Here is a 26235-nt window from a genome sequence, read left to right as displayed (position 1 = left end):
CTGGAGAAGTGTATTATGGGATATACTTGGAAATAATATTCCCGGTCCGAAACGTATCACTTTTAACCCGCTTCATAGATAATCAATGAGAGCCACTTTTAGAGCATGAGAAAAAAAAAGGTTAATAAATATTTACTTTTTTTTTTACTGGCCTATTTGAGTGTCCCACTGCTGGGCAAAGGCCTCTCCCCTTAATTTCCACTACTCCCGATTTGGTGCTTCCTCCGGCCAGTTGTTCAGGAAGCTGTCCAGGTCATCTCGCCATCTCCAATATTTACTTATCTATCTGAAATTGTAATATACATAGTTGATATATAACCCTAAATAGCTAATTAAACAGGTACCTGAATTTTTAATTCTTGTTATAGGTGGCGATGAAAATGGCCGAGCAATTTGCAAAACTAGTCTGCCAGGCGATGCCAATATTAACGACATGAACCTTACAATTCCAGTTTTTGGCTACGTAACCTAACAAAAAATCTTACTCTTGATATCTCTAAGTTAACATCATGAACTTGAAAGTCATCCCCCTTCTCCTAACTTGGAATTTTATTTTTATATCAGCGACACGAGATTCTTTCGAAGATGAGGAAACGGCTAGAGCGAGAGAAATACGCAATAGAGAGAACAACCGCAACAGAACCACCTTCAATGGAACCCTCACGGATCTGCCCGAAAGGCGAAACTTGAGGCATAGAAACAGTTCAAAGTTCCGGGGCCACAGGCGCAGGGCCTGGGACCGCGAGTATGATGTTAGGAGAGACAGAAGGAAAGGGCCAGATGCGCACTCCTCCGACGAGGCAGCATTCAACAAAACCACCGACGTTTTTCTGAAAAAAGAGGAGAAGCCGCGTAAAAGCGACAAACAATTAAATAAAAATAATAACATGGAAAAACCTTTTGGAGGTAAGAAGCCTCTTAGCCAAAGTAAAATGCAAGAAAGGAATCATCAAGTACCGCTTAAAGACAACAGCACGCGAGTCAAGGGGAGGGTGAGCAACAAGTGGCAGAACGGCGGGTACATCCCGTTTCCACAACCGCGCGAGCGCAAGCCCAACATCATCATAGTGCTGACGGACGACCAGGACGTGGAGCTGGGCAGCCTAAACTTCATGCCGCGGACCATGAAGGCCATCAGGAGTGCGGGCGCCGAGTTCCGCCATGCCTACACCACTACGCCTATGTGCTGCCCCTCCAGGTAACCCATAGTTTAGTGCACACATACTATCTGCCTACTTCTTCGAACTATATGCCACATAAAAGACTTTCTATCGAACGAACTTTATCATTAACCGTGTATAACAACTTGAACAGACCCGGTTTCTCAGACTATACCTACTAATAGAGACTAAAATCAATGATGATTTCGTTCTGCTAGCCGACAATGTAAAACGATGGTCCTATATTATCTTACCATCTCGTTGCGGAAACCCATCCAAGCCCTTACGCGGCAGACGGTGCTTTATCACAAGTTTTATCTTACGTATTAAAGTTTTACTTGTTAGTGGCCTTGTCTATATGTAAGGTAGGCTATATGTATGTCTAGATGTTGAGTACCAGTGTTGGCCGAACGTTGATTGCAATTGAACCGTAAACGGTAACGGACGGTTACAGTTGACGGTTCAATTTGTACTGGTTAATGGTCAAGAATATTCAATTGCATTAACGTTTCGGCCAACACTGTTGAGTAGATAGTACAAACAGTTTTTCTTAGAAAAGTCAAATCTACTGAAGTCGATAGAACATTTACTTGGGCAATACGTCATCACTGTCATCAGACAAGATTATTGTTTTACGTATTTAATAAACAGCAAAATGTTCTCAAGTATAACGAAAGTCACATATGCTCAATTTGCCTCGATAGTTTAAGTTGAGCATGGGTAGAGGGTAAGTTGACCAAGGAAAAAATATAATATGAAAAAGCTAAAGTTTAATTTTTTTTATTTGAATAACGTATTTTGCACAAGTATTGATTAAGCGATATTGATTAGTAAAAAACTTTTATCGGAGTTGTCTGACCCATAAATAACAATAAACACCAGCTACAGAATTTTCCTAAATAAATATTGATCAATTAGCCGCATCACAAATTGCACAACTAGCCCGCTGCCACTTATTTTTTAGTAAATGTTAGGTTATAATAAAATGAGTAATACTTACGTTAATATATTAAAACACAATAGACAAGTAAATTTACTAAGTAGGCCCTGTATTAATGCTTACCTAATGCCTAAAACAGCTGTTCTTGTGATTTAAGAAGAAAAATATTACAGAAGATATTATTTTTTACTATTGAGTCCGAATCAAAACAAACAAAGCATGCTACTAACTCGTACGCCGCGTCGCAATTGGTAATGGTGGATTGTGTTCCCCTTCCACGGATCTCACTTTTCGCCATATTGAGTTCCCGCGTCGCATGTTTAGTTTTGGAGATATTTTCATTGGCCAACTTACCCGCTTGCTCAACATACTCCTCCCTACCCTATCTATTACCGTCATTATAGCCAACTTTGCCACCAGGGGAAACTTTGCCCGAAAGAACAATTTTAAACAGATTCGTTAATGTAGAAAAATTTAAAATACTTATGGCCACCCTGCTATTTTTAGCAGAAAATAGGTTAAATTTGTGACAAAACTATATACCAAACATGTGGACAACTTGACTTGGGAATTTTCAGCGAGTTGTCAAATATAGGATATATTTCGGCCGACAAAAAAATATTTAAAAATGAATGCAAGTAGAAAAAAATTGAGAACCCTTTGATAAATATTTCCGGGTTTCAGTTATAAAACATGAAACATAGATTATGTCCATTGAGGTTTAGTCTAAAAAGGCCTAAAGACACAAAAGTTTTGGCGGTGGGCAATGTAATCCGGTAATTTACAGACCTATGGATGCCAACATTGCCCACCACCAAAAACGGCTTAGGGTTGTCACTTTTGAGAAATTTACCCAACTTCGCAAGTAAAAGAAGGTTATGTTTGTACACTAAAGTAAGTTTATAAATATATACTGTATTTGATTGGTCTTATTATCCTTTATTTAGATGCTTTATCCCTTTAACGCATGAAAAATACAGCAAAACTCATATTTATGGCCATTAAACTATTGTAACAGGTTTTCTCTCAGGTCTTGTATGGAAATGGCCAAAAACGGGTAGGCAACATTGCCCACCAAATTTATTCAAAAGTTTTTACATTTATCGCCAAGTTATTAACAGGGAACGGTAGAATTGCCCAAAACCTTTAAATGATCCTTAGACATCATCATCATACGAGCTGTATTTGAACATCAAATTGACGTGGGCAATGTTGGCGCAAACCCCGGATATCTTTTCCCGCCCTCTAAAACGCCAAAAAAGTGGGTAAAAACATGATTTAAATTTTTTTTCTTCAATTAAACCGATGCGTTTGATCACTATGGACGTGCTGAGCAAAAAAAACTCATATGATGTGATATAATTTTTTTGGGAAATTCGTGTTTTTTCATAAAAGGCGGGCAAAGTTGGCTATAGCCAACCATTATAATGACGGTACTTACTCGCCCTCTGCGGGTGTGGTTCATCAATCAGGTAATCGTTTTCATCTTTTGATAGTTCGAAAACAAAAGCATTCATTTTGATTTGTCGGTCTAACTATTGAAGTGTTTATGAATTATTTTCTATATGAACCGTGCGCGTTGGAGGGTCTGCCATCTTGTGGCCTGAATCGGAAACATATGTGCACATGTACATTGCCAAAGCAAGTGCTACCATCTACCGTTCTCGTCGGTACGTTTCCTCGTGCAAAGTAGGTTCTGCCATCTTGTGGGCTACATCGGAAGCATAAACGACACATTTACGCCTCGCGCCAATAACCTGACGGCTCCTATGCTGCCCCCTATAGTTCATGCACGCCCCCTATTATTTCTGATGTTTGTCAATTGTTTCATAAATAATGCAGCATTAGAAATATCAGAGAGAAAGATGAAGTTGGTAAGCATGCGATTAGTTTGCCAACAACTCGGGCATAAATTATATCGTGCTACTGACGCTGATCTACATAATATGTAGATATGTTTACCATAAGTGCTGATAATTATCATTCAAACAGCAAAAAGTAGGTACCTGTGATATGTAACTGTGTAGGTACTTACAGCTAAACGCAGCTAAAAATAAACCGGGTTTTGTATAAAAAAATCATTAAAATTATATTCTAATAATCCAACCTAAATATACGCCCCACGCTGAGCTCCTCCTTCGAGCAGAAGTGGGATTGTATGTTCCCACGCTGGGGACATCAGTAAGTTGGGGTCTTCACACCTTTGCATTTATTCGAGGATTTAGGTTTACAGGGTTTTACACCGAAAACTTAATGATAAATAATCATCATCTTCCTGGCGTTGTCCCGGCTTATTGACACGGCTCATCATGGCGTAGCGTCCGCTTGACAACTAATCTTAAGAGTTAGAGTCTGCGAAAGCGACTGCTACCAGACTGGTAAATATTAATTATATATTCCATACATAAGTTAAGAAATATAATAAATACGTTGAAAATTTTTGTTATATCTGCACGTGTAAGTAAACGTACTAGTGCTCGACATGCTAATGCCCAATAGATGACACCTTGCTGTCACCTCTATTGACAAGGACTTAAGCTTCTAGATAACATGTACTGGGACCGCGTCGAGCACCGGTACGTTTACCTTACTCCATTATTAATAATGTAGCTAATGATTATTTATGTTTGATCTATTGAACATGACAGAAATGACAAGATAGTGTTGTTTTGGTGCAGGAGCTCGCTGCTGACCGGCGTGTACGTGCACAACCACAACGTGTACACCAACAACGACAACTGCTCGTCGCCCATGTGGCAGGCCAAGCACGAGACCAAGACCTTCGCCACCTACCTCTCCAACGCGGGCTATCGCACGGGTAAGTTCATTAAAACACCTCAGATATTTAATTAAACGGGTCTATCACGATATACTTTAATTATTTTTACCTTAAATTCCGACGTTTCAGCTGAGTTGCGTCATCACTCACTCACCACTGCACTCAGCACTGAGTCTTTCCGTGACCACAGCTGGGGCAACTCGGCTAAAACGTCGGAATATAAGGTAAAAATAATGAAAGTACATACATCGCGGTAAACGCGTTTTAAATATGTGTACAAAAAGCGAGAGTTTAAAGTGTTGTAACACCTCACTTCTTTGATTGGTTGTAGTTCAGGTGCGAGTTTGTTCAACTTGCGCACCGAGGGTTCCATACAAACTTTCAATTATCTCTTTAACTAATTTGCGCGACTTGTATGTATGTTGGTTTTCCAGGGATAATTCTTTATCATGTGAACCGATTTCAACAATTTTATTTTATTTGAAAGGTGTAATAAAAAAAAGTGATAATTTTTAGTTGGTAGGTAAACTTCGGAGAAAATGGGAAGGGGGGGTGGAGTGAATGGTTTTTTTCTTCACATTTTCCAACACTTTTCATTTGCACGAACCTAAATTGGATACACAATTCAACTGATAAATTTCACATCACTAGATAAAGTTCACATTACTGCGTTACATAGATGATATGATACGATCACGTGGGTATGTTGGTTATGTAAACAATAACCTGACCGAAAAAGGTATGATATTTTTACACATTACGTACCGATTGGTAAAGCAGTATTTAAGACGAAGAATGTCTATCCAGTAGGGAAGTAAATACTTAATCTACTTACCTACCTTTATGCAAACAGGCAGGTACGCCATGTCAGGTTAAGCTGATAATTTGCAACTAAAGCGGTTCAACTCCTTAAGCATCTAATAATAGACGTAACCCGAGAATACTAAGCGTATTACACTTATTTGTAACAAAGGCTTTGACGGATTAAGGTTTTGTGTTATATTTCTTAGTTAAATTCTAAGTGAAATCCATTTTACAGTTAATAATGTTAATATACCTAATCAATTGGACTACCAAAATTAACTTAATTCAGAATAACATTTGAATTGAATAAAACGTTACTTAGAATAATCCTACTTCTGAAATAATTCCGTTTCTTCATAATTTATTTAAAATAAAAGTTAAGTAACACTTTCATTTTATTCTAAAATAGCGACCGCAAAAATTCTTATTCAAATCGATTTGAGTAAGAATATAATTTCTGTTTTTATTCTTATTCTTATTCAATTAAATTTTTGCCTAACTCTGCTAACACCTAAATGCTGTGTCATAAGTAAAATTTTGTTTAGGTCTAACTAGTGATTTCAATTTACATACCTACGTTAAAACTGTACTCGCCTTCTCCGAATGTACTTTATTTAATTTATTTACTTACTTTCAACCAGTATGTTCGAAATCTCCTATGAGTAAAAGTTTTACTGATGCGTATGCAGCTCGCCCGCGCTTTCAGCGCGCCGCGTAGACACTCGCATGCACGCGCTGGTTTTCCGCATGCGCTAGTGTGGCACACACAAGCTACTTGTGTGTGCCACAGGTCCATCTCGGTGGGGCGATGAGATTTCTATACCTACATATTTAAAACTAGCGCGTGCATGCGAGTGTCTACGCGGCGCGCTGAAAGCGGAGGCGGGCTGCATACGCATCTGGTGTGTTGCGGCCTTCAAGAAAGCTACATAAGTCTGTGGTACGTTCAACGCGCATTCGCTGTAGATACGCAGTGATGCAATGTTACACGAGGAATGCTGCCGACACAGGCCCAATTCCTAATGCCTGACTCACGACTGGGTATCCAGAGAAAATTAGGAACAACTGCCTGGTTACGAGTGTTGATAAGCGGAACGACTACTTATAATGAAGGTGAGGTACCATGGATTCATGAACTAATTCAGAATTATAAAGATTGATATTATAGACGTTTGTGGGCGTGAATTAAATCTAATATCTACTTTTTCATTGCTCATGCTCTGAAAGTGGGTCATTGTTAATTTATGGGGCATTGTTTAGTTTGAAAATGATACGTTTCGGCCCAATGGTCTTTTAGTGGTGTTTTACTTTCTAAGTAGGTAATTGTTTTTTTACGATTAGCAATGAAAATTTGTTTATAAATGGGTTTATTGTATAATTTCCATTCTAATATTTAACTTCCGATTCCGTTACTATCTAATTATGTTTTTCGTACCTAAAGTAATACGGCACGCCCTTAAATCCCACGACTCTTCTCTTTCCGCACAAACTCTATATATTATGTAGGTAGAGTCTATTCAGAAAGAGAAGAGTCGTAGAATGTATTGGGCCCCATACATTCCACGACTCTTCTCTGTCCGCACACACTCTATACTTATATAGTCATGTTATGGGAAATACACATTATACCTATACCTAGTGGGATCGGGTTTTTACCCTAAAAGTTGTCAATATTGATAATTCTAAAGATGGAAAAGTGATGCTTATGTTGGGATATATTTTTAAGCATGTACATAATTTACTGTCCTCGTAACTATTCGAAATAAAAAGTATAGTATTTAACTCGGGTGAAATTCTGACTATTGGCGCTCTCACTTGGGTTGCTTTCATTTCATCCCTTGAATTGATTACGAGTTAAAGTTAATTCCACTTTCATAAATTTAGTGGAACGGGGGGTTCTAGGTAGGTACTAAATTACAAAAATATTTAATTAAATTTGGCATGTGGTCGTATATTACATAAATCATATTTTGCCATACAAAAAAGGAAAAAGGCAGCTCTATGGACTGTAAATCAATACCAGGACGTCGCGTCGGCATCGCCGGCAATCGTCTCTAAACTGGACTACGTACAGCGTCTTGCAAGATTTGTTCTAAATTTCATATTAGGCCGTGACGTGGGCGCACGTGGGCCGGCGGACGTCGGCCATTTAAGCGAATCACGCCGGACAGTCCGCGCCGAACAACAACCGATGTAGATGGAAGTGTCCTCGCTGGAATTTGGGGTGCGACTGATCGCTCATCCGGCTGTCGTCCTCGGCAGCTCGCTGGGCCCGTCATTAGGGCGCCCACCTTGCTAGGAAGTTGGCCGATTAGATACACTGGATTAGCTACATAAAGGACTGAGCAAAAGGGCATTATTGGATAATGGCTTTAAGACGAAACAGGAGCTGAGTTTTAAATATTTTAGGTAAATATACCCGTCTCGCTAACGGACGCGGCACCTAAAAGTAGTGCGATAAGGACAAGGCGAAAAATCCTGCGTAAAAATCTCAAAAATCGAGGTTTCGTACTCCTCTGTTTTCTCCTCCAAAACTTAACCAATCGTAACCAAATTTGGAAATCTAAATGATTATAAAATAATCTGTGTCGGACCGTTTTGCTTTTTTGGCTAATTGATATCAGTTTTGAATGCCACGCCTCTCATTGCGGCATAGTCAATTAGGCCATTTTGGCCAATTTTGGAAGGCTCTAGCGTCTTAAAAAACAAAAATATCAAAAAAAGCAAAACGGTCCGACACAGATATTGACAATATTAATCTGTGTTGAAAAAATCATTGCTCTAGCTTCAAAAACCACGGAGGAAAACGAGGAGTACGTTTGTATGGAGAAATGACCACTCCCGTTGGCTCTTAATGCCATTAAATCAATTGTCGACACTCGAAATGTTTATATTAATTATATTTTTAAGCTAAGTTATACGTATAGCAATAGCAAGAAAGGTAGCCATTTGCCGCAGCCATATTTTGTACTTACCTACAGTTTAACAGTTTAGGACCCGTCGCGAAACCAGTCCCAAAACATGTTTATGCTAAAAACATGTTCAATTTCAATGTTACTGCCGTCCGAACTGCAGGTTAACTCTAAGTACAACATTTAGGCACATAAGCGCTTTTCGTGTCAAGGAGCACGTGTCGACAATATATCACCGCTCTGTTAAGTGTCCATTTGGCTTGTAAATTTATACTCTGAATGAGCGATCATAAATCCGCTCGTGCTTTCCCTTCCGGGTCAGGATGTGGGCGAAGGGCACCGCCTACGACTGCTGGATGGGCCCTAATAGCAGAAGATGGTCTCGCACGCACGCGCCGTACCGACAGGCGCATCGCGCAAATAACCACTTCCGCTCGAAGATGAAAGTGGAGCCATGTGGGCCGAGCGTTTCGTCTTACCTTCCTACTATGTACTTCCCTACACTTTCCGTGGGTATCTCTTTTTTACGGCTTACTTTGTACAAAACAAACACAATATAGCCTCATTAATCTTTCGTTAATCATATCTAATCTGTAAAAACTAAAAAGGAATAACGTATTCTTGTATGTTTATAAATAAATTGAGTACAATATCTATGTTGAAGGAAATGCATTTAATCAAAATAAAGTGCATATTGCACGGAGCTGGTTCGCTTTATTACGAAACAGATGCTTGCGCGCCAGAGCGGCTACCGCGAAAACCGAAATTCGCAAATTGCGGGGATCTTTCTCTTTTACTCCAATGAAGGTGTAATAAGAGTGACAGAGAAAAATGCCCGCAATTTGCGAACTTCGATTTTCGCGGTTATAGCCCAGGGCTGCTGTGCACCTGCGGTGTCGACATATTGCTTTCCCGATTGATTTCTCCTTATTCGAGAAACTTGTGTACTACTTACTCGAACTCTTAAAGTTCCTACCGAATTCTTGATGTTATACGTACGGCTCTGTATGCAAATTGTAAGAACACATGATGCGAAAAGTTAGTGTATAGATTCTATAAAAATATCATGTTCTATACCTACTATAGAACATGATATTTTTTCACATTAAAGTATCCAAATCTCTGTACTGTGGGTTTAGTCGCATTGAATATAAAACTCTCGCTTTGAACATATCTAAAAAGGACACGACTGCTTATTGTTAGCAACCCTACTACTTGGTCAGATAAAGAGTTCATGACCGCAGCAAAGACGGGTTATACTAGTACTTTTATTTATTTCTGCTTTATTACGCACCTTTTCCCAGCAGTCTACTCGTAGTAATAATCTGGTAGACGTAGTTTTTTTTTTTACTTTTACTCATATTAAAAAAAAACTGCCTTTACTTGCCTATGCCCTGCAGTCAGTTCGACGTACCTAAAACTGAGCAATCATTATCATTTTAATTATTTACTTACGTTATCGTACTACAGCCAGACCTAGAAGATAAGTTTGCAACGATTTTGATAGCATACGCAAAGTGTTATATAAAGGTACGTCATAATTTCATAGAAATTTGACGTTTTAAATAACACTTGCACTGCGTGTGCTATCAAAATCGTTGCAGACTTATCTTGGTATACCTAACTCTAACATGTTTTATTAATTTCGAATCAGTATCAATGTTATCGACAAAACAAATGCCTGTTAATAGTATATCTTAGAAATGTTTGTCTGTAAAACGAACATCTTAGTAGGTACTTACTGTGCTAGGTACTTACACTACATCATTTTAACTGGTCATTCTCGCTGATAATGTCTTGCACAATCTATCTGATGGTTCTATTGTGCGGAACGGGTTCTGGCAAGATTGCGAGTAAGGCTCGCTTTGTGCAAGCCTAACCTAGGGTTCGGGCAGCGTTTACCGCCGTCTATTCAAGATGGGCACGCCGGTCAGAGACGAGCGATAATACGAGGATAGTACTCGAAGTTATTACGTAATTCCGCAATGCTTGCCTGTTCGTTCGTAGTACAAGGAGCCATTCAGAATATTGTGCGTGTGGGACGAGGAGCAACCGAACTCGCACATGCGTGGGCGCAGCCGCCTCACAGTCTGCCGGTTTTACCTACTTACAGACGAGCCGATCGTTTATTCATTATAACTGGGCCCAGGGGCATATAATTAATACTTACCTAACGCTTAGATAAACTATCTTTTAAACATTACACTTAACAATCGCGTTTTAAAATCTTAATTAATACCAACCCAAGTAACACACAAGCAGGATAATAGAGTAAAATTATCATCTTATTCAAATTAAGATTGCATACATTTTGTGTATAAGCGGTGGAAATTACTAAATTCGGAATAAGAAAATATGTGGGCCTAGTGGGGCCTATATACCAATAAATGCTGAATAAATTTTGCATAGTATCGGTTTTGCATATTAAAGCTGAATAATACTTATTTCTTACACAGTTAGTCAGACATTATTCAGCTTAAAGCATTTGTGGTTACTAAAAGCTGCATAATAGCAGCATTAGCAGCAATTAGCTGTATATATTTTGTGTCGTGAGATATTAAGCAGACAATATTAAGAAAAATGTGATAGTGGCTACTAAATGCTGAAAAGAAGCGTCCGTGAAGACTTTCAACTGTATAAAAGCGGTTGCAGTTTCTGTTTTAATGCTAGTTTTTGAATAAAGGTGGACGCTATTACTGGAAGCTGTAATGAAATCCACATATTATTTGTTATTCAGTAGCTGCATATATGGGTTAGTTATGGCTTTTATAGACATTACGTCTGAATAATAAATACTAAAACAACAATTATACTTAAGTTATAGCGATTTTAGTACACATATACTATCTTTTCTTGCTAAAAGCTGCAAAATGAACGCAATGAGCAGCGCTATTCAAACTACTGCTTAGTATCAACAAATGCGCGGTGGAGAGGGTTCCGTAGCTTTATAAGTTTATACACGGTCAACAGTGCTACTTGAGCCTGTTTGCTTTGAGCTTGAGCGTGTTTTTATTTATTTTGAACGCATCTTGCGTATTTATTATTTAATCCAACCATTATTTAAAAAATCAAGGTTTAGTTTTCTTAACAATTCTCTTCGATTGGTTATTTTACACAAGATGCATTGTCGTTTTAATGACGTAAAACAATTGCTAGCTAGCATCGTAAACACTGTTAACTGACCATTTTCATACCTTACTGCAACGAGATAAAGTTTACCAATGGCCATTTAAGGTTGTTGCTAGTTGGCAAACAAGGTGGCAAATGCTAGTTATTGATATTGTTGCATTAAAAACTTGTAGACTGGACTGGGTATGAGAAAAATTAAATAATCACCCCCATTAAAATATAGTGAATTCGATTCTCCACAATCGATCAATCGATTTTGAACAGACTGTTTTTAGGTTTCAAGTGGGTCTACTCATACCCATCCCACACTATACTCGTACTCATACCTAAACAATACTGCCAGAACCAAACTATACTTGTACTCATACCCGTGATACCCGCTACTAATATATCCGGACCTTCGCACCTATACCATATTCATATTCATACCATACTCGTAACCACACCATACTCATACTATACACATCTTCGTACTCACTTCGTACATCTTTGCGTATACCTTTACCTACTACATATTTGTCGGAACTGATAACGGAAAAAATAACTGTGTAATCTGCCGTGCCCCCAGATTTATCATATAACTTAAATATTATATCGCGTTTATAATATTAGTAGGAAGTAGGATTGAATATTGCCCGTGTTACATACCTATAATGTTTCTCATCAAACTAGTAAGGATCTATGTGGTTTTTTACTATTTGTGTACAGAACCTTAATTTAATAGGCTTTAAGATTGAGAAAACAATTACTATTATACTGATGTTATTCATAACTTGTTGTTCTAAAACCATTATTATCTAACATGTAGCTTAGTAACGCGAATAATGTGAATGCTTATTCAGAAATTTAGCACAAAATACCTGTGGCAGCAGCTTATATTCAGCACAGTCGGACGCCATTACGGTTGCTCATATTCTAACCTCTACAATTATATAGGAATTGAAAATGAACTGAAAATCCCATTTTTATTCATTTATAAAACTAGTTTTATCGTAGCATAACTTGTTAAAGTACATTTTCTATCACTAAAACATCTAAACACCGCAAAAAAAAAATACAAATTTAAAAGTGGAGTAGTAAATTTTCTATATTTACTTTTTAAACAGTGCATTATTTACGCGGCGCTTTAAATTTTTAAATAAAATGTATATATATATTAACAGTAAAATCGCATGCGCAATGAAATTGATGTTATGTAAACATCAAATCAATATATGGGTAATGTCCTCCTTATTTTGTATTCACTTCAGACACTACACTTTGACACGAGTTCACAAATTAAAATGGAAGACAAATCATACACAAATAGCTGAATATATTTTCTGTAACAATGCACTTTTGAACCAAAAGCTGCATAACGTGTGACTAACTGAGTCATTCTATACAAAGCTGGATAACTTTGGTTTAAAACCGTTATAGAAGCTTTTGACAGCCTCTATACAAGTGTTATTCAGCGATTCAATGTGTGGGCACACACTTATACAGCTATTACATTACTGTTATTCAGTAATAAGCGGCGTGGGCTAGCCCACTTTGCGCCCAAACTTTCTGTATAACGTCTGTATAAGCGCTTATACAGACGTTATACAGCTACCTTATTCAGCATACAGTACGGAATGCTCTATTATTCAAACAATATACAGCTACTTTTGTGTTACTTGGGAAGTACGTACTAACTGGAGACCTAAGGAGTTATTAAATTAAGTTGAAGCCACGGGATAATTAGCGATGAAAAAATTTTAATCTAAGGAAGGTATTTTTATTAGTGTATTTTAAACACATTCTTATGAAACTTTAATGCCTAGATATTTAATAGTACATTACGATACAAGTGCGTATTTTGTAATGAGTGTAAAATACCTTTTCTCAAACATGCAATGAAATATTGATGTTATGTTCCTTATAATAGGCTGCGAAGTATGACGTTTCAGGTGCGGCTAGGACAAAAGGTCGTTAATGGAATTTCATACACATCTTGCAGGCCTAGGCCGGCAAAGTCCTCTTTTTTAATTTTCATTTCACAGATATTTGTGACACAGCATCTTGGCATTCATCCATTAAAAAAAACTAGAGGCAGTTTTTGCTTTATGGTTCGTAATGACACTCTGCCACTACGCCTATAAAAAAAAAAACAAAAAACAATGTTTGCTATAATTTGCAGTTTTATTTGTATAAAATCAACATGAACTTAATAAATAAAACATTATATAATTTTATAATTTTAAATTATAAATTTACTAATACAAATAAACACATTTAAAATATTTCATCTAAACGTTAGCGGTAAAAAGGTCTACTCAAACACGCGTAGTTATATTTTTTAAATTGTTATGGAGGTAAAGTTGAAAAATATTCATTCTGTTTTATTGAATTTATGGTGCGTTGTTGATTTTTTGACTTTAATATGAGTTCCGACGAAATAATGAAATTAATATTAATTGTAATCGTAGGTGTTGGAATTCGCAGCGTAAGCAGAATTGATTTTAATAACTTGCTGCCTCTGCCGCCAAGTCAAAGACGAAGTATGTATATGGTCTTAGAGGATATAACCAACGGAGACGCCATGTCTAAAATCTTCGGTACAAAATAGTCTGCCGTTTTTTGCGGGGGAGGGGCACGTCAAATGTATAGGTACGTCATGTCAGATAAACGTCAGTCCATACATATGGTTGACATATGGTTGACCATTGGCCGCCTTTTTTCGACAGAGGGGAACGCCTGTTAATAGCGGCTCCATTGTTAATTACTCCGAGTATATGGTTGCTTATGGCAATTTTATTATTTAAGAAACTAAGAAAAATGGCTTACAGTTTATTAGAAACAGTTTTGTGGCATATTTTAAATGAATGTAACTACAAATTCGTCAACACTGTGGAAATTATACTTATTTACTCCATGCATAAAGCAACGATGTATGTGAAACATGATATCAACATGAAAGACTATGTAAACTTATGTGACGAAAACGACAGTCAGACGGATACAAAGCGAAAAAATCAAAGATACATGAAAATATACGGGTAGTAAAAATACACGACTCGTGTAAAACATACGCGTGATAATGATATAGGTACGTGTTGGTTATATTTTGGGTGTAGTTTACTTTTAGTTTTTTCTATAAATAAAACTTGGGTTTCGTGGATTTTTTATTTTATTTATTTCATTGCATGTTTGAGAAAAGCACTATACATACCTCGGCGGGAAATGGGGTTGCCCGCGCTCAGACCTATCCGGCCGAGCGAATTTCGTCCCGGCCTCTGTAGTAATGTACTATTACCCACTCTCATATTCTTTGTTATTTTGCTGAAATTTCAGTTAATGGACACCGCGTCGCGTCGGTGAAATCTGTACTGAATCTAGGAAGTTGGAGACATGTGAACAGCCTACGAAGTATAATATGCTTTGGTACCTGTATAAAAATGTTAATATTGTTAACCACACCGTGTTTCAATTAAAATTACATTGGTGAATGGCATGTTGGGATCGTCCGAAGCAGACCGCCGCTCTGTCTCGGCCTGACGCGATTAGCAGAAATACGGGCACCTTCGTGCGGCGACCTCGCTGCGGTTACAGTGTCGTGTGACCGCATCTTTATTCCCTCCTATATGTTTACAAGGATATCAGTAGCATATTTCGCTATTGTTACTCGTAGTTCACCAAATAAAGTCGTGTGTCATACATAAAGACCTGGCTCAGACACTGCCGCAAGTTCCATTGATGTGCTGAGTTCATACTTTTTCAAATTAATAATGCTTGTCCATTATCAATATTCGCATCAGTTTGATAAAAATATACATTAGGCTTATAGAGAGTCAATGATTGCAGCTAATTATTTAAATCTGACAATTGCCATACCTTATTTGCTGACTGAAAATCTTGTTTTAGGGATTTGTTTCATCGTCTGTAGAAAAGAATGAGTAGTAAATATGTATGGGCTTGTGCACAAATCACGCGAGGTTTTTTCGGCGTATGTGGTTTATTTATTTCGAATGAGACCTTATTGTCTTTATTTAACCGGATGGTAATGAAATCTACTATTCAAAAGAGACGTTATCCTATCAAGTACCAAGTGCGCAGACTTGTGAGTGGAGAGACTTGACATGACAGTTGATATAATGAATTATGTTCTCCTCGACGACTGATAGCGGGCATCATATACCATATATATATACATATATATACTCGTATATGCACATATGGTATCAATAGATGTAAGTGCAATGGGTTGTATTTCGAACCTCTCCTTATCCTGATCATCATGGTTGATGGCCGTGGATGGAGATAGTCTGTTGAGCACTAATATAATGCCCTCCTGCCATCGATACCGGTTCATTGCATTTCTTAACCAACATATATAACTTTCGAGAAGGGTTCTTAAGCTGGTCAATGCACTGTACCTACTGGTAATACACAATATACGCATATTGTGGTCGCGTATTTAAGAAATATTTGTAGTCAGACTATGCAAGCGTTATGTTAAACTTCAAACTTCGATATTATGAAGAAAGAAGAAGTAAATAAATTTATTCAGGACGGTTACAATACCTATTGCTTCAATTTTATTAATATAAATCAAAAAGGTCACTGAAAAGGTTTCCCCTCGGCTTGATGTCAAGTTAAATAAGGTATCTTGGCGCTGATCTTCCGTGGAGACCACGAATGATTCGTCATTAGTAAGTGCTATACTAAATTTCAGCGTTCGCCTCTTCCTATTTTAGAATTACCAAAAAAAAAAATATTTTTTATTTCCGCTTCAACGGGACGAATTCCTTCGTGTTTTACAGGTGTGGCACACACTTGAAACCCGCAATATGTCATTCTAAACAGGTTAAAACTCCATAGGTACTTATATAAAAAAAATATAAATACATGACATGAGCCAATATTTTTTAATAACTTCTAAAACAGAATAACTTTTATATATCCTCTAATATTTTGAATAATCATACCTCTTTAAATGAGCTAAGTGTAACATATATTTTATTCAGGCTTTTAACAATGGAGAAGTTTAAGTACCTATTCACAGAATACGAAGTAAAACTCAGATTCCACAAAACATTTCGTAATCAGTTAGATGTTGCGTGGGGCGAATGGCTTGCAAGTGGCCCTTCCCTAAAGGTCGTGGGCGCGAATAGGTCAGCGCGGGTACTCGCGCGCGCGAGCGATGGAGCCCTCACCTCAGATCAAATTCCTTTGCAAAGCACCTGTTATTATTTATGAACATTAATCTTCATTGCTCATCAGTTACCTTTGAGCGGAACCCTTATTTTATTACCATAATCTGGAATCGTTCGCTTTGCACTTCGTATGTGTTCGGCTGTCAAACAGCTTAAATAGCGATATCCAAAACCAGACATACACTGAATTGGTATTTCAAATTACTATTTATAAAATTAACTGATACCGTTATCAAACGTTACTTAAAATATTAGCACTGCATAAAGAGGACCTTATTCTTACAGTGTTAGAACTCAAAAAAACTAGTTTTAAAAATCGCTTAAAAAGGTATCTCTCGGATGCTCTAAATATAAGCGATTGTCTTCCCTATAGAAGTATAGAGCATCCTGGACATACCCGCTTACTCAAACTTTCTTTTCATGTAACTATTAGATTGAGTAACTTCAAATTGTGTTACACTGTACCTACTTAAAAAATAATACAAATACAACTAAGTTTTTAGTCCGCCCCTTTCACCTTGTTCATTTTAGATTCCATCAACTCTTAATAGTCCTTATACCCTGGCGGGTGCTGCCTCTGCATGCGTCCCATGACACGGACAAGGGCAGCATCCGCTCGGTGTACCCCTTACGTTTCATTAAAGTGCCTCTACGTGTTGGCTTCGGCTCCGCGCACGTCTCCCAAAGGTCCGGAACACCATTGTTCCGTGATAGGAAAGACAACTAAGTATAAAAAGAGACCGATACATGACTCCATACTCTCCACAGTCAAACTAAATTTTGTGGAGCTTTGTTAACTTAACATTTAATTATCTATAATAAATATATAAATAAAAAAAAAATACATACCTACTTACAAACATTTTAGTGTCAATGCAATTTCGTTAATTGTAAAGCCTAACACGCTCTTTGACTAATTAGGTATATTGCTACAAACTTTGAGCCCCTCTCTTGTATGGTAAGTAAATATTACACGTACCATCATTTGTCTTAAAATTCAGGTTCCTTAAATTAATAGTCACTTGATTAAGCTGCTTGAATGGGCAAAAGTAGTGGAACATTTGAGAGAGTTTAGTTTCGACACATTTTCCGCTTCGACTACTAACTTACAATCACAGTGGATAACTTCAGTGCAATGATGGAAATCAAGTCGGTCATTTTTTTCTACAACACTTGCGCTGATAAATAGTAGTGCACATACAATGTTGCAGATACTTGTATGTAACTGATGTTGCGCGTGAGCACGTGGCAATAGGCCTGTTGCAAGTAACAAAGAATCATGGAAATAATGGTTTCAACGAAACATATATGTTAATATGATTCTAAAAAATGGCCCAATCTCAGTATAAACTGAAGGATTATTAATATATTCAATAAAATAAAAGTGCAAAATTCTCCAATCGGCCATTTTTACTGAAACGCCAATCAGAAACGTTCTAAACAGTGGCGTCATCAATCCATAACATATTTCTTAGAGCAACATAGACAACCTCATTGACCGAAATCTATACGTGGGCACCAAAGAGTTCGAAAGGTGCAAAAAAAATGTTATTTCGCCACTAAACATTTATTACGTCCAAAAAATATTATTACACGATATAAAGTAGATATCTATTTGTTATTATTTAAATAAAATGCTAAATAATACGATATTTCAACAACAAACTTTTTTAATTATTTGGCTGAATGGAACTATCATTGCCATGTTGGCTGTCGTAACTAGAAAAAATGAAAAATTAAAAAGTAAAACCGGCGTTCGGTGATTTTCACTCAAAATTTACATGTATCTAAATAATTCATCTTAAATTGCAACCGTGTGAGAGTTTTTGTGTAAAATGAGTTATTGTGATAAATTTTTGTAATGTATTTATCATCCCTAATCGTAATATATGGTGCTGAATTAACAATATCATTCGGATTCAAGGGAAATTCGTAACTGTAAGCATGTAAACAATATCTACCACCCTACCACCAACTAAATGATGACGTCACAAATGGCATGCGAGGCGTTTTCGCGCGAAGTTTAAACTAGCTATAATAAAATGCAATTATCTATGTTAAATCTTATGAGTATAACTGAAATATAGTATTTTTCGGAACAAATACAAGTGTACCGACGATATTAAAAGTGTTTTCAAAATTTGTCATCAGGCCTATTCCGCAGAATCCTCAGATACAACGACAGCTGCGGACCAAAGACGTTATTTTCGGGTTTTTCGGAACATATCTACTATTGCCTTGTTGTTAATTAAATTAGATTACAGAGAATCTCCCATACTTTTGTAACTTGATTATTTTAAAAGTATGAGTATAAGATGAGTACTGTACCTATAGCCAGGACACCAGAATTATTCAGGTATCAGATACAAAATTCGATAATTTCTGCAAAGCCATAAATTTTCGCTAATTAAATATACATGCGGCTAAAATGGCTGGTTTTAAGGTCCTCTATAATGACCTTCGTTTAATCCATACTCAAAGCGTCAACCTGTACCCATACAATAAAACATTCTAGAAACTAACGAATAGGTACTTACTTGAGATTGTTGAGAATTGTTTTGTCAAGGAAACAAACATTTAGTCCCGCATGATGTTGGAGTAAGTCGTTAGGTAGTTAATTGAATGTAATTCTACTTTTTTCATTATTGCGTGTGGCGTGTGACGTCCTGCTTAGCGACCGGACATTCGATAATTTAACACGAGAGAGTTTATCTTTGTTCATTAGACAATATTATTCAGTTATATGCGTCCAGTTCAGTTGAGGTCATTTACATACGACGTCACATGACAATCTTAAAGGGGTAAGAGGTTTCATTATACAGTTTCGTAATAGTCGTTTCGAGAAACTGAAAATGGTGAAAAATAGAGATAATACTCCTAAAAATACGTTTGATATCTCATTACATTCGTCATAATACCTAGAAAAATGTATTCGAAGCGTGTATATGCACACAAAAAATATAAAAAGTTATAAACAAAAAAAGGGGGAATAAAGTAGATATTTTTTATTACTCCAATATCTCAAAAAGTATTAATATTTTAGAAACCAAAATTAATATTATCACAGAGGAGGATATTTCCAATTAAACATCCCATACTTGCAGAACTGTATCTCCATTATTTATACTTTTTATTCAACCATGAACACGGCCCTCCGCGCCTCATTTTCGAGAAACGCGCGCGGCGTGAAACAACTATTACGTAACATTAAATATAATTTTAAATATATTAAATATTGATTGAAAAATTAAAAAAAAAATGGTGTATTTAAAACATAATTATTAACAAATGTACTACTTGTATAAATTTATCTAAAAGTTATTTTTGCAACAAGTTATGCAATTGTTAATCAACAAAATTTTCTCGAACATCCTTCTTTATTGAAAACGAAAATATACACCTATTATTATAATACAATTAAAACCAGTTTTTAGTGATAACGCGTTTTCCTAGTTAATACTAAGTACTTTTCCGTATCGCCTCTGTCTTTAAATTAGTCAAAACATGTCTAATTTTAATTTATTTTCAATTGTATACCTATTGTTACCCTGCATCCATAGCAGTATAATTTTAGCGCAAAATAGGTACTTAGAGTTAGATCAAGATAAGTCTGCAACGATCAAACTTCTATGAAATTATCACGTATTATAAATAACACTTGCACTGCGTATGCTATCAAAATCGTTTCAGACTTTTCTTGGTCTAACTCTAGTGATATAGCCGAGGGATTTGACCAGCGATTTTTATGATGTCCGTAAGGTAGGAATTCAGAGATTGGGTCATGTTTAGTGTGACGTTGCGTAGCCGGCTAGCCGGGTGGATTTCATCACAAAAAATTTCACCATACAAAAAAATATTTCTTTTTAATGTTTAATTTAACACGATTCTAGCTGGGTTAAGTAATAGGGGGCTGTATATTGAGGATATTTATGGTATTTATACAATCATTTGTGGCTTATATTTGAAGTTATCGCTTTCGGAAAATAAAAACGCAAGATGGTGATGACAATCATGGTATGGTAATGACTCTTTTATAGACGGTAATGACACTGCATGTACGGTAATGACGATTTGGGAACTAATTTATATGTGTATTAAAAACGTATTAAAAAATAAAAACTTTTTTTAATTGTAAGGCTTTAGAACTTTAATAAACATTACAAATAACATGTTTTTGAACATAAGACTAGCTACATAAATTATTTTTAGAAAATTATAAAAAATACATTTTATTCATATAAATAAATATATAACAAGTATTTTTATTGTATAATTTTAAATAATTTATATTCCGAAATAGGCAATTTATGTATTCATTTATTTTTTTGGGTTTTTGCAATGTTAAATCATATTAACAATATTGTACTCTTATTATCAGTTTAAACCCGCATCTTCTTTTATCTACTGCATAACTTGGTATTTATATCATATTATAAAATTGCTGGCTTACCAGTGAGCTTAATTTATATTTATATTACTTTTTTTTTGATAATTTGATTCATTGCATAAGTTTGTATTTTTGTTGTTTTATAAATTAACTTTAAAAATAGCTATAATGATTTAAATCCATATATATGTTGTTTAATAGCTAAACATTAATATATAATCAGTGTTTTATAAGTTGCAAGACCCCTAGTTGTAATGCATGTCATAAGTTACAAAATGTTAGGTATTGGGTCCGGTGACTACCCAATGGTATAATTATTAATTGCTGTAATTATATACATCAATTAATATACTATTATCAAAAAACATAAGGCCATCACGATAGTGAGCCAGTACCGTAGCCTATGGTCGCTTAAAACTTAATATATGTTGCTTGTTTAAATACTTTGTTTTAACACGACTAACATGCAATTACAGACTCTAAGTTGCACGATTTACATTATTAGATTATTAATAAAAAACATTTGTATGTTCTAAGTTCTAAGTGACCTAAATTTTGCCTACTTCAGTCAAAATGTTATTTAAAAACTAACCATCCTCTAGTGTGAAAGAAATAGTTATATCTTCTTCTACATTTATTCTATATTTATAAGGTAGATATTATATAGTGTTAGAAGACATAGAGAACGTTTTTCAAACATACAGCTTAATTTCATAATGAATTATAGCAAAATAACTAGAAAAGTTTCTGAGAACCGTCATCACCATACACATGAAATCATCACCGGTCATCATTTTTTCCCGGTGATGATGGGTATGGTGTTGACGATTTGAGAGTTTCTTGTTTTTATTTCTAGAATACGAATAATAGTAGTTAATGTCTATGCTACACAATAAACTTCATGTAGTTTGCCATTCATTTCAATAATTATTTATAATATATCATTTGTAACTTTTTTAAACCAAAGCATAACGGTGATGATGCTCTGTTGTGACAAAGTACGTTTTACAAATTTGTTCGTAATATTTCTCACGATTCAATGATGTGACTTTATAGTGAAATCATTTTTGGCATTCTATATTAAAGTGAAAAAGAGGGCAAGGACCTTTAGCGGTATTTCGTTGTTCATACACGGAGATAAGCTCACATTGACATTACCATGACGGTGTTGACGAATATTTGTGACAAAGTTTTAAATATTTTTAAATCTACTTTCTCGGTGAAGAAATTATTGCATATTTTTTCATGTGTTAAACAACAACATGGAAAAGATATAAGTAAAAGAAAAATCGCAATCGTACGATAGGTATGCTATAATTTTCACTGTAAACAAAAAGGTTCAGATTTTTCCGGTAGACGGTGATGATTTTAGACACATAAAACATTTTATATAAAAAAAACTATTAAGTTATTGGAGATGGTAATTGAAGGAACATGAAGATAATAGTTCTTAAAAACATATAAAAAAGTTGCAACTCGCACAACCTACTTTTTTTTTTATAAAGACCGGACCATAAGTTTTCGCAGGATTTTGAAATCCACCCAGCCGCACTTACAAAAAATAGATACCTACTCTATTTTTTGTAAGTGCGGCAGAGTCCAAAAACCATTTGCATTAGCTTAGTACCTATTGTAGTTACATATATACATATGTTTATTTATTAAGTACTTATATACGTAACTAGACCGTTCTTACCTCGACCCTCCCGTCATAAGGTTTAGTTAAGTTGCCAAAACATTTGGGTCATTGGGTCTCTTGGTTAACAGACGAACACGGCGAAACTAAATATTATTGCCCACAGAACCCTAAAAGCCATGAACAAAAAATCAGAGATACAATTAATTTCAAATAACAAAACCTTGATCAAGCACGTCATCGTAATAGATAGCAATAATATTAATTAATTGAGCAGCCATGCCATGTAAACTTCGATTTGGATGTTTGAATGTTTGTTGAACTTGTGTCGTTTAAATGATTTAAACCTATTTGCGATTCGATAAGAAATGTCATAAGTTATCAGTTTCGTTCCTTGTTCGTATATTAAACACTTGCTTGCCGGGGGATCCGCCCTTGTACGTTTCAGTCTACGCTCAGGCCTAAACGTTATTAAACGAATTCCGACCGTGTCAATCAGTACGAGTACGTTATGTGCATACGTATGAAGTAGGTAGGTACTTATTATGTGTGCATTTAGGACTATTATTCCGTGCTACAGATATGGGTAACTCTTGTGTGGTCAACCTACCCCTTGAAAGTCGCATTTTACATTAGTGGCTGATTTTCTAAATTGAAAAATAGTTGATACATTGTCTACACAGACACTACCATAAATAGAAATACTTACGAAGATAATTATGACAATTGCTATCGCCTAAATAAGGTTTTGAGTGGAGATTACCTTACTTTACTTATACCTGTATGTAGCTACCTATATCGACGCCATAAATGTTATATACAATTATTAGCGACCCGCCCCGGCTTCGCACTTGATAGGTGAAAACCGCATGAAAATCCGTTCAGTAGTTTATGAGTTTATCGCGAACAAACATACAAACACACAAAGTTAAACAGAGCGGCGGGGGACTTTGTTTTATAAGGTAGTGATACATACATATTTATGTAAAGGTAAAAGCGACTGATCCATAATAATACAGATCAAATATTTCAAACTGACTTGAGTGACTTGGTTAAGTCATCTCGAAACTTAAATAAGTGACGATTGTTTTGAGCTGCCGGCCTAGCCAAGGTTACAATCGCTATCGCTTCGACAACGAAAAGCATTATGTCTCTCTATCACTCTTCCATATCAGTGCGACAGTGACAGTTGCGTTTCGATCGCTACGGATCGTAAGCGATTGGCATCTTGGCTACGCGGCCTGTTTATTTGGGAGAATAAATACCTATGTAGTAGATATGCGCCTGTTCGGGTACTAACTATGTCTCAGGAAAACCGGCTCAAATAAAAGCAGGTGTGACGGAAGATAGCAATTAGACAGTTATGCACTCTTATAAATAGTACCTACCTCCGTACTCAACGTGTTGGCACGTGCCTTACGTGCCGTACCTCTGCCCGGTCTCGTCTCGCCGTAGAGTTACCTATATTTCTTCCCGACTGCCAAACTAGGGTTCTGTTTTAGATCGTAAGTACAGCCTAGACCGTATGACGGATTTCAAATTATGAGGTGTCATTTTAGAATTTAGATTCGTCGTGGGAGAAACATAGTTTGTAGTAAAATAATTAAAAGGGACAATACGTCAGGTTTTCGCTGAGACATAATATACTCGTAGCGTTTTTTCCCAACATGCGAAGAAATGAAGTCAAATCAATTACATGTTCATGATTCAGGCTTCACTTCAACCTTCACACCAAAAAGTCCAAAACCATCAAAAGCAATTTACCAAAAAAATATTTTTTTTTTAAGTTTAAGGCACAACACATACACAGCCATATAGTCTGGCAAACCCAATTTGCCAGTAAATAATAAGAAAAAACCCTATACTGATCCCTTTTATTTTAGTGCTAGTACTAGCGTAAGACCTTTAGGCATTATGATTGTCTCTGTCTCTATCTATCTTTGGAATGAGTTTTTGATTATTTTCTCGCATTTGGTCGATTTTTTAATATATTTAAATTATAAATGGCCACTATTCCTCATTCACATCACATATACAGAGTGGTCCAAACATCGCCGTCCTACATTTTTTTTTAGATTCCTCACGTCGTGGGCTATCAGAATATACCTCATGTATGTTAGCCGATTTTGCGTAGTTTTCGAGTTATGATTTTTTTAACTTTTGTTATGAAACTTCGGGTTTCCCATACAGGGTGTTTAAAAAGTAACTGCATTCCCGTTGCCAGGGAGGGTTTGGGATTATACTGAGCAACTTTTACTATGGGACCAACCCCGAAATCGTGAAACTGATTCTTGGACGTCATCGTGATTTTTGGACGTCAAGTTTTGGACCACCCTGTATAGCCTGGCAAACACAAATTGTACGTCAGTCAGAACCAGGAAAATTATACTCATCCGTTTCTGTTGGTTGCTAGTACTAGCGTAAGACAAGCTATATGTAATATGTATGTGGTACCTCACGTTAATTGAGTTTATGGAATCACTTTGTAGGCATGACTCGGAGCTGTTTACGCGATTTCCAACTTTATTTGCGCCATCGTCATATTGTACCTAGGGCATTGGATTCGGATCCCGACTGTTAGTCTCCCGCATTAAAGTTGTAAAAAATGAAAAGTGCATAATTTGTAAACTCAAAGACAAAAATAGGTATTAATAAATAACTTATAGGTATTTAGAACAAGAATTTGTAAACACGTCTTGCCGCCATAATGCAATTTTTTTTAACTTTTTGACTGACATAGATACCTACTTATCGCCTCTTGATTTTATACCGGCAAAACCTTGCGGTCCATTTTGAGAAAATAATTAAACAAATACCTAAATACGTAACAACTACAAATATTCCTTCAGTTTCTAACTCTGGGGAACAGAAAACACAATTCTGTTAAGGTGTCTGATCCTTTTATACCGGATGTGGCCTGTAATATGAGCAAAAAATTTTACTGTAGGCTGTACTCCTCATACTGACCAACATTTGTTCAGCGACTTTTAAAAATAACTTGTGGTTTGATTTTTAAAACACTTTAAAGTTTATTCTAAGACGCAATGTATTGCGAATTTTGTTATGTTTAAGGCGTGACAAGCAACGTCAATCACAATGATATGGCATGGCGATGGCGTCCATTGAAGATAATATTTATTTTGTATGAAAAATGGGGACTCTACATACTTCATAATTTTTAAAAGTTGCTGATCAAAAGTGTCACCGTTTGAAGAGTACAATCTATGTTTTAATTTTTTGCTCGTGTTACAGGCCACACCCGGTATACGAAGCTGTAAAAAGTGGAATGCTAAGGGAGCACCAACTCAGTG

General features: G+C 36.2%; 1 protein-coding gene across 1 annotated transcript in view; it reads left to right on the top strand.

Moving 5' to 3' along the window:
* The window catches only part of LOC134804711 (extracellular sulfatase SULF-1 homolog), a 124494-nt gene that overhangs the window by 40998 nt on the left and 57261 nt on the right, over nt 1–26235 (top strand). The window contains exons 2-3 of the mRNA XM_063777871.1: nt 369–1198; nt 4779–4918. Coding sequence (XP_063633941.1) covers nt 510–1198; nt 4779–4918 — 829 coding nt within the window. The 5' untranslated portion in view covers nt 369–509. The remainder of the gene's footprint in view (nt 1–368; nt 1199–4778; nt 4919–26235) is intronic.

This window comes from Cydia splendana, chromosome Z, assembly GCF_910591565.1.
Source record: "Cydia splendana chromosome Z, ilCydSple1.2, whole genome shotgun sequence".
Taxonomy (NCBI): Eukaryota; Metazoa; Arthropoda; class Insecta; order Lepidoptera; family Tortricidae; genus Cydia; species Cydia splendana.
The sequence above is the reverse complement of the archived record's forward strand: the minus strand, read 5'-3'. Positions and strand labels throughout refer to the sequence as shown.